At 42.1% G+C, this 10,123-nt stretch overlaps 1 protein-coding gene across 1 annotated transcript in view; it reads right to left on the bottom strand.

Annotated features, from left to right (window-relative positions):
• Positions 1-10,123, bottom strand: part of GLDN (gliomedin) — an 84,094-nt gene that overhangs the window by 5,960 nt on the left and 68,011 nt on the right. Inside the window, exons 7-9 of the mRNA XM_069098051.1 lie at positions 7,230-7,313; positions 7,011-7,136; positions 4,777-4,927 (exon numbers count right to left, since the gene is read on the bottom strand). Coding sequence (XP_068954152.1) covers positions 4,777-4,927; positions 7,011-7,136; positions 7,230-7,313 — 361 coding nt within the window. The remainder of the gene's footprint in view (positions 1-4,776; positions 4,928-7,010; positions 7,137-7,229; positions 7,314-10,123) is intronic.

Here is a 10,123-nt window from a genome sequence, read left to right as displayed (position 1 = left end):
TGTGTGTGTGTGTGTGTGTGTGTGTGTGTGTGTGTGTGTGTGTGTGTGTATAGTTCCTGTTCTCAAGGACCATCCAGTCCCATTGGGGAAAGAAGACACACCATGAAGAGATCAACTTATTCAACTTTGTGTTGTTAGTTAAGGGCCCAATGAGTGGCAGTGGCAGGAATCATAAGATCAGAAAGCCAGAGCTCTGACCGGGGACCTCTGAGACCACTCAGTTTAACTCCTCACTTTACAGATGAGGATCTTGAGGTCTGGACAGATCACATGGCTTGCCCAGGATCTTCCTGACTCCATGTCCAGCCCTCTTTATATGATAGCACTGGAGGAAGGAATTCAGAGGCAGAAGAGGTCACCTTGGACTAGGTCAAATCCAAAGGCATCGCTGACTTCTCACTACTATCTTTCAAGTATTCATTCTCAGCTTCAAAATAGTTGATTTCAGGGCAGCTAGGTGGCACAGTGAATAGAGCAGCGGCCCTGGAGTCAGGAGGACCTGAGTTCAAATCCAGCCTCAGACACAACATAAAACTAGCTGTGAGACCTTGGGCAAGTCATTTAACCCCAATTGCCCTACCTTCCCCCCTCCAAAAAAGCAAAACCAAAACTAAACAAAATAGTTGATTTCCAAATCCATGGAAAAGCAGTATAGCGTATGTGAATGAGCCCTGGGCTTGGAGTCAGAGACCTACTTTCCTACCCCATCTGTCCCTATCACTTGCTAGGGGTATTATCATGGACAAATCATAACATCATAGAATTAGAACTGGAAGGATCTTCAGAGGCCATACAGTCCAATCACCTCATTTTTCTAGATAAGGAACTGAACTCCAAAAGAAGTAAAATTACTTTCCCAAAGTTTATATAGCTGTAAAATATCTGAGGAAAGATTTGAACCCAGTACTTCCTGTCTCTAAGCCCAGTATCAAATCCATTACATTGGAGGTGTCATCCTCTCTGCCTCTTGTGAGTGTGTGTGTGTGTGTGTATAAGGGGGAATCTTCCCCTTCCCAATCAATCAATCAATCAATCAGTATTTATTAACTAGTATGTGCCAAGCACAAGGACCTGTTCTAGCTGCCTCCGTTCCAGGGGGACGTGAGGGATTCACCTTTTATGAAGCATTAGGGTGCTGACTTTGAAGTCAGGTTTGAATCTTCCTCTGATACTGACTCTCTGTGTAACAATGGCCAGCTTATTTAACTTATCTAAATTATCTAAATCTCAGTTTCCTCTTTCTGAAAATAGCGATAATAAATAATATCCATGCTACCTATCTCTCAAGGTTGTTGTGCTAATCAAATGGGAGAGTGTATATATTTTGAAAATTTTAAATCACTCTGTAAATGTTTATTATTTTCATCTCTCTGTCCCTCCTTCTCTGTCTCTCTTTATCTCTCTGCTTGTCTTTGTGTCCCTATCTCTGTCTCTTTCTGTCTGTCTGTCTCTCTCTCTATCTCTTTCTGTCTCTGTCTCCTCCTGTTTCTCTCTCTCTCTCTCTCTCTCTCTCTCTCTCTCTCTCCCTGTCTCTCTGTCTCTGTGTCTGTCTGTCTGTCGTAAACAGGAGACTGCCTCTGGTACTAAAAAGTCAGGACAAGAGCTCTTTGAGCCCTAGTCAGGTTTGATTTTGAGTTGAACCATCAGTGGCTGCTTGATGACCCTGTTCCTGCCCTAGGAGACTTTCTTGAATTTCCAGTGAAAACCAGGGTTTGGTGTCAGGCAGAGCCACAGCCTGACTTCCACCAGATTTGAGCAGTGGGCTCTAGTGGCACAAAAGACCCAGAAAGTCAGGGCAGACTAGATAAAATCGACCTATGTTCTCTCCAGTATTGGGTGCATCTTCCCTCAGGTCCCCAACTTGTCCAGGAGGAAGAGGCATACTCCTTGCTCCTCACTACCAATCCCAGACCAACATTACTCAGCAACTCTTCTGCTTTGAGGTGCCCTTTATCCATTTATACAACCCTTCCCAGGTCATAGTTGCTATGCCTACTTTCCTCCACATCATCCTCTCTTCTTTTCTCCAGTTCAGCACCTGACTCATGTCTTCCCCCACCTCCAAACTCCTACTCTCCTACTAGGGAACTCCAGTATATATATGGATGTGAACACTGGCCTCCCAGTTTATCTGCTTCCCCAAATTACATGATCTGTGTTTTTTACTTTACCTCAAAGGTCATTGGACAAGCTATCGGATGCACTATTGTCTGATACCCCTCCGCCCTTTCGTAGCCAGCTTCCTTTATGTTCTACCCCTCCTTCTTTATTTCCCATTCTCTTCTCAGTCTCTTGTAGTCTGGGTTTCATTCCCTCTGATTGACTGAAGCTGTCCCCTCCAAGATCACCACCAATCTAGCTTCTGAATTCAGCCCTCACCCTTCTTGACTTCTCTGCATCCTCTGACTGCGCTGACCACCTCCGTCTTTCTTGGGTGGGTGATGCTGCCCTCCTGGTGCCTCTCCCACTTGTCCTGGCACTCCAAGGCGGTTTTTGCTGGATCATCGCTGATCTCCTCTCTGTGCACAAGGTTCTATTCTAGGACCACTACTCTCTTGATAATCTCGTCAACTCCCATGAGTTCAAGCATCATCCCAATGAAGATGACTCCCAAAGCTATATCTTCAGTCCTTGTTTTTGTCCTGAGCTCCAGCCCTCCATCACCAACTGGACATCTCCACCCAGAGGCTCCATATGCCCCCTCAAACTCCACATGTCCATAACAGAACTTTTTATCTTCTCACCCAAACCCAGTCCTCTTCCTAACATTCCCAATCTGTTAAGGCACCACCACCTCTCAGCCACCTGGATTTACAACTTTGGATCATTTTCAATTATTTTCTCTCAGGTCTTAGGGATTCTACCTCCAAAACAACTATCAAAACCATCCCTTTCTCTCCATTCACAGGGCCACCATCTGACTTCAGGTCCTCATCACCTCTCACCTGCACCATTGCAGGAACCTCTTAGTTGGTGTCTTTGTACCAGAACTCTCGCCTTTCCAATATGTCCTTCACCTAGATATTAATGGATGAATAACAAATTGATATTCCTAAAAACACAGGTGTTATGTTATTCTCCTGATCAAGCAGTTTTTTGGTGTGCTTTTTTTCTTCCAATCTTATTGATTGTTTTGTTTTTATATTATAAACATTTACAGATTGCTCTCACTTCAGGAGAGGTCTCCTGTAACAAAGTAAAGCAGTTAGGTAAAAATAATAATATAGTGACCTCATCTGAAAGTTCATGCAATATTCCATATCTATAGCAACAAGCCCACCCCTTGCCCCATCCCTAACTCTCATAATCAAGCAGTTTTAATTGTCTCTATAATAATTGACTGAATGACTGTCTGGCATTTAAATACAATGTAACTTCTACCTATCTTTCCACATTGATTTCTTCCCCTCAGATACTCTTTAAGCCATAGTGATTGAGTGAGTATCAGGTCAAGGGCAGAGATTGTGGTGTCTGAGACCTTTTGATCTCCAATGACATTGAGGGGTGTTAGGAATTCAACAGCAACAAAATTGAGAAGGAGCTGTTTCTTCCTAATACCAGGAAAAGTTTCCTTTCCCAAAGGCTAGTGACCCTCTAGCTTCTCATAGGATTTGTTGTCCTCCCTTTCGATACTCCATCCAGGGATATCAGCCCTCTAAACAGCCGTTCAAAGTTGTGGCACCGAAGCACCCCTGGGGATACGGCACCTTTAAAGTACTGTTAACTCTCACGAGCACAGAGCGTGTCAGTGGAAAGAGGACAAGACCTGGACTTAAGAGACTTGAATCCTGGTCCTGGCTCTGTCATTCACTTGTCATGTGACCACAGGCAAGTCACTGGGAGGCAAAGTGGTAGATCAGGGGTGTGTTGGTAACTGTTTAACAACCCACTTCCCCAACCATGTACACATGACCCACTTTTAAATTTAATCTGCATTATTAAATTTCCTTCATCACTTTCCTAAGTTTTGACAGTCAACAAAACAATAAATCAAACCCTCGATGGTAGCAAAGCTATAACTGTGTCCTGCACCCTTGGGGATAAGGGAGGTCAGGAAGATGTGGTTTCAAATACTACTTATGACCCCTAGTATCTGTGTGACCCTGTGTAACTCATTTGACCTTTATGAAACTCAGATTTTTTTTCTTAATAAAATTGTTTATCAATAAAATGGGGGCTAATAATACTTTCAGTGCCTACCTTAGAGGTCAAAGGTAAGAATAAATAAGTAAATGAAATCTTAAATTGCTAAATGAGTGTCAACTATTAGGATTCTGATTCATTTCTCTTGGGTACAATTTCCTTTTCTTTAAAACGAGGGGAATATCGGGGTGGCCAGGTGGCGCAGTAAGAGCACCGGCCCCAGAGTTGGTATGACTTGGAATCGAATCCGGCCTCTGATACTTAGTACCACACCCAGAAATAACTGGCCATGTAACCTTGAGCAAGTTACTTAACCCCAATTGCTTTAAAAAAAAAATAAAAATAAGATGAGGGGAATAGGCTAGATCAGTGGTTCCCATTAAGTGGTGTTCTAACCCTTTGGAGGTTCTAGACAATGTTCAAAGGGGCCGGTACTAAAAATTCTTTAATGGTGCCTTAGGCAATAAAAACATCACAAGGAATATTATAAGTAGTGTATTAAATTGTTGCTATTAAAAATGGATCATGGAATAACAACAATGACAAAAAGTACTGGGAACCACTGGGCTAGATGACCTGCCAGGGCCCTTATAGCTCTCAAATTTCATCATCCGATGATTAAATTGCACTTACCTCACAATGATACTGGAGCCTGCTTTGTGATAGTAGAGGTAGTTGTTATAGACAGCATGCCCACAGCCATAGAAAAGGTATCTGAGTTTGATAAGCCTGTAACTGTCGTTTAGAAGAGAGCCTTCATCTTTAAATTCTTTCACGGTGAAGCCTGCGAAGAGAGAATTCACAGAAAAGGAAGCCAAGACATTTACCTATGTTCTGCAATCAAACACATGAGCAGTTAAATTGGAAGATTTAGATTAATAAAGAAGACCAGAGTGGCATAAAAGCTAATATTTATATAGTACTTACTATATTCCAGGCACTGTGCTAAACTCTCTACAATTATAATTTCATTTCATTCTCACAACAATCCTGAAAGGCAGGTACTATTATTATACCCATTTCATAGATGACGAAATTGACAGCTAACAATGAAAGCACAATGAAGGGATTTTCTGAGGCTTCAGCCCCTTATCTTTACATCTGGACTGCTACATGGTCTGTACATACCCAACTCTGCTGTTTCTTCTATGAGGATAGAGTGCTGGATCTGAAGTCAGAAGGATGTGAGTTAAAATCTGGGCTCAGAAATTTACTAGCCATGTGACCTAGACAAGTCACTTAACCTCTGTTTATCTCAGTTTTCTTGACTGTAAAATGGGGGTAATAATCCTACCTACCCTGCATAGCTGTTGTGAGGATAAAATAAGATAATATTTGTAAAAACCACTTAGCATAGTCCTTAGAACATAGTAGGTGCTATACAAATACTTATTCCCTTCTCTTTTCGTGTTGCATTTATTCTTTCTTGATCTTAGGTGAAGAATTTTTAGAGACAGAATGATCTTGTGGACTTTCAATGTTGGAAGAGCCAGCAGAGTTTGCCCATAAACCCAATGAGGAGGGAGCCTTGATGGCTGACCCATTTAACCTAACCCAGTGATAGATAAACCTGGTAGCCAAGATGCCATGTTCCCTAAACAAGGGAATCTATTGTACCTGGAAATGAACTCGATGATGGTAGGAATATTCATAGCAGCTACTTTAAATCTGAGTCTGCCCTCCCCCGAGATTGAGGAAGGAGAGGGGACAGTGCACCCCTGGTTTGGGAGGGTGTGTTTATACTTCTTGTATCTTCTTAGTAAAAACACTTTTGTAAATGTTAATTGATATCACTTGGTTATCAGTGATAACAGGAAGATGAGTAACAGGTTAAATGATAATCACTGGCAATGATACTGGGGTGGGGGAATACACCAGTTGGGGACTTGAGCTGATAGGATTAGAAGAACCCCACTGCCTCTCGGTTGTACTCTTAGAACCCTGATGAGGGGATGTAATCAACCCTGTTCTGAGGACTTTACCTACTAGTGCACATGAGTGTTGGGAGAATAAGTGCAGAGTCTAACTCCATACGTATTTAACTCCCCTGGTAGCATGTAGTTCCCTGAAGGCAAGGATTGTTTCTTAATTTTTATCCCTGGTGGATAGAATAATCAAACAACTGATCAATAAACATTTATAAAGTACCTACTATGGGCTGGGCACTGTGCTAAGTGCTAGGGATACAAAAAGAGGCAAAAGATAGTGCCTTCCCCCAAAGAACTTACAATCTAATAGCATAGTGTACTACAGCACATCATAGGTGCTTAATAAATACTTATTAATTGATCAGTTGATTGAGATAGATCTTTCATCTCATTGGAGTAAAGTCTCCCTTCACCATTGCATATTGCTGCTAATCTATTCTTTCTCCAGCTGCGGAATTCTTTTCCAAGACCTTCCATAATACCTCCATGGAGAAATCCAATAAAAACTCCTATCTATATAGTATTTTAAGGTTTACAAAATGCTTTCCTCACAGCAACCCTTTAAGGCAGCCATTGCAAGTAAAAGCTGATCTTCTAGTCAGCTATGCTTTTAAAAAACAATTCCCTCTCTTAATTAAATAACTATTAAATACAGTTCTGTAAGGGTTTCAAAGAGAGATAGAGGGGTGGCTAGATGGTGCAGTGAGTAGAGCACTGGCCCTGGAGTCAGAAGGACCTGAGTCCAAATCCGGCTTCAGACACTTAACACTTATGAGCCATGTGACCTTGGGCAAGTCACTTAACCCCAATTGCCCTACTTTCCCCCCTCCAAAAAGCAAAGAGAGAGAGAGAGAGAGAGAGAGAGAGAGAGAGAGAGAGAGAGAGGTTTAAGAATATAGTTGGAAGACAGATGTTTATCCATCTAGCAAGCATCGATACCTGAGAAATGTTCAGTCACCCAAATTCGTTCATCACTCTTATCCACTGGTTCTTTCATCCAGGTTCCAAATGTGTTCTTAACTTTTATCACCTGGGTGGGACTTCCAATAGATGCAATGATGCATTCTGCCAAAAGAGCAGAAGGGAGGATGACCATAATCTACAACCTTGAAATATCATCTTTGTGAATTTCAGAACAGGGAACAAAGGATCTGTTACCAGCTTGTGGAGAATGGTGTTCATTGGCTTTCTCGTCTGGTTTTCCTGCCAGAGTGTCGTCATTTGGTACTACACATGCATCACCTAAAGAGTTAAACAAAACAAAATAAATACAGCTTATGTAGTAGGTTCTTGTTATACTATAGTCTTTGGGGAATCATACTAGCACCTCCCTTATAGGCTAACCACAATGTATTGGGCCTTTGGGGGAATGGAACTATTAGGCTGTGTTATAGGGGCATGATTTTATTGGTGGGATATAAATCTGGGCAATGAGCCAACAAGATTCAGTTCTATGCTCTTTAAAATTCTGACTCCCAGGGAAAAGCTCCAGATTGCAGGCAGGAGAGAGAGGCTTCCTGCTCACTCCCACTGGGACTTTGAAGAAACCATGTCACTTCTCTGGGTTTTGGTTTCCTCATCAGTAGAAGTAGGAGGTTGGGTTAGATGGTGCCTAAGGTCTTTGAATTCTAAACCCCTATAATACTAAGTTTTATTGGAGCACGAGCTATGCTACTTTTAGCTAAATAAGGGGAAAGGTCTTAGTGTCTGCTCATAAAAGGATGTCACCTCCTTCACGAAGCCTTCTCTTTAGCTTCCTCCTCACAACCAAGGGAAAGTAATCTTGCCTTCAATTCAATTTATATACTTGCTGAACTCGTTCCTAAAATTCCCCATGGCGTTCTTCCTGCTACTTATCTCGCTCTTCCTATGGTCTTCTCCTTTTTGCCCTTCCCATCAGATTTTAGGCTTCTGGAAGGCAAAGCTTGAGTTGCATTTATTTTTACTTCTCCAGTAATTAGCATAGTACCTCATCCATGGTAATTGTTCCATAAATTATTGCTGAATGGAAGGAGGGTGTTGTTCTTCAAGCCCCAGATCAGTTAAGCTTGCCCAACATCCTGACAACTAGGGCCATCCAATGAGACAGTCAGGTTTTTATTGTCTAACACTGCTTGGTGTGTTACTGGGGAAGCTAGGCATGACTGATCACCAAAATTTAAAATAAGCAGAAAGAGACAGAGACAGAGAAAATAGATTAAGTGGGTAAGTAGATGATGATGATGACGATGATGACACACACAGAGAGAGAAACAGAGTCAGAGACAAAGAGCCAGAGTCAAAGAAAGAGAGACACAGAGAGACAAACAGACCAGACCAGACAGATAACCAGCCTGCCTTTGTGGTTGAATAAAATGAGGTCCTGATGCTTTTTTAGGACCTATGCTACATAAAAAGGATAAACACAATCCTGAAACCTGAGCTTCTCCCTCCCTGCATTTTATCCTTTTCCCTGTCCCTTCCCCCTCCTCCCCAAGTCTCCAAGTCTTACACTTCAAAGACAAGTTCTCAGAGAAAGAGATGAGTTAGCTCAAAATGTGCAAATCCATCTCTGAAGCTGGGCTTCAATGCTTTCCATTTTCTAATGAGAAAGAAGCTCTGTTTCCAACATTTTCATGTTTCCCTCTATTTTCCCAATCAAATATTCATTTGGAATGACCCAGGCAGGGGAGGACAAGGGAACTAGTTGGACCCACACATAATGATCTTCATGATGTATCAAATCCCCTGTTTAGCATTCAAAGCTCTTCACAGCCTGGCCTCTTCCTTCCTTTTCAATTTTCTCAATTTTTACTTGCTTCTACATGATCTTGGTACACTGGCTTGTTTCAAGCATCCCAGAGAATTTTCAACACACACAAACCTTGGCCTACTTGCTGTTCTTCACACATGATACCTTTCAACACTTGCCTCTGTACTGACTGTGTGCCCCAAACCTGATATGTGTAGGATTTCACTCTCCTTCTCAAAAACCTTGAGTGGCTTCCTATCAGCCCTAGAATTCAGTGTAAACTCTTGTCATTTAACCTACTACACGGTCCTACTACCTACCTTTCTAGCTTTATTTCACATTACTCTCCTTCACACATTCTACATTAAAGCACTTTTCTCCTCACTGTCTATATAACTCACCAATGCCAGAAAACATGATTAAAGGTGACTGAGAGTTATTAGAGAGCTTACTAAAGTTTTCTTGGTACTTGAGTCATGTTGGAAAGAGGGGTACTTTCTCCCCAAGTAATCATGCCTATGACTATCCTCTAGGTAATGAATGGATAGGTCTGGGTCACAGACAGGGAACCAAGTGCTCAGGCCGAGGGGCCAATATGCTGGAGAATCCCAGTCAAAGGAAGTGGTCTCAGTCTCTAGGCTTCATCAGTCAGTACTTCTGTTCACTGTGGAGTACCTTCCATTATTTTGAGAAGTGCCATATCATAACAACCGAGACTAAGAAGGCAAAGCAGCACAGTGGGAAGAGCTGTGACCCTTGAGTCAGAGAACCTGGGGTCAAATTTCCTCTCTTACCACCTGTGTAATCCCAGGCACGTGACTTAACCCTTCTAGGCTTCAATTTCCTCATCTGTGAAGTGAGAGTTTCAGACGATCTCTAAGGCTCTTTTTACCAATAAGAATTATGAGTCTAAGATGCCAAGAGGTAATTCATAGCAAAATTAAGTCATTTTCTTATCCATAAAAAGTGGGGGTCGGATCAAATCATATCTAAGGTCCCTTCCAGGGACAAAATTCTTTGTGAAGTACTTCTCTCCTTGAAGACAGCTCTTTAGGGTTTATGTTGTGATTGGCCCATGGTTATCATGCTCTTATCAGCCTTCATCTGGAGCCTTCTATCACTACCACTGGGGCTACCCTCAGTAGCTTTGACCTTAGCCTTGGGCATAAAGCAAGGGAGTAGATTAAATACTGATGATCCTTTTCTGCTGCATTGAAGAATCTGAACCATCACCATTCCAATCTCCATTATGAAGCTGGAGGAAATAGTAATGTTGAGAGAGAGAGAGAGAGAGAGAGAGAGAGAGAGAGAGAGAGAGAGA

This window comes from Petaurus breviceps, unplaced genomic scaffold (genome assembly GCF_028583685.1).
Source record: "Petaurus breviceps papuanus isolate PSGF00001 unplaced genomic scaffold, PetGlider_PUasm1.0 37, whole genome shotgun sequence".
NCBI classification, from domain to species: domain Eukaryota; kingdom Metazoa; phylum Chordata; class Mammalia; order Diprotodontia; family Petauridae; genus Petaurus; species Petaurus breviceps.
Note: the sequence above shows the minus strand (reverse complement) of the source record. Positions and strands in the feature narration are given on the sequence as shown.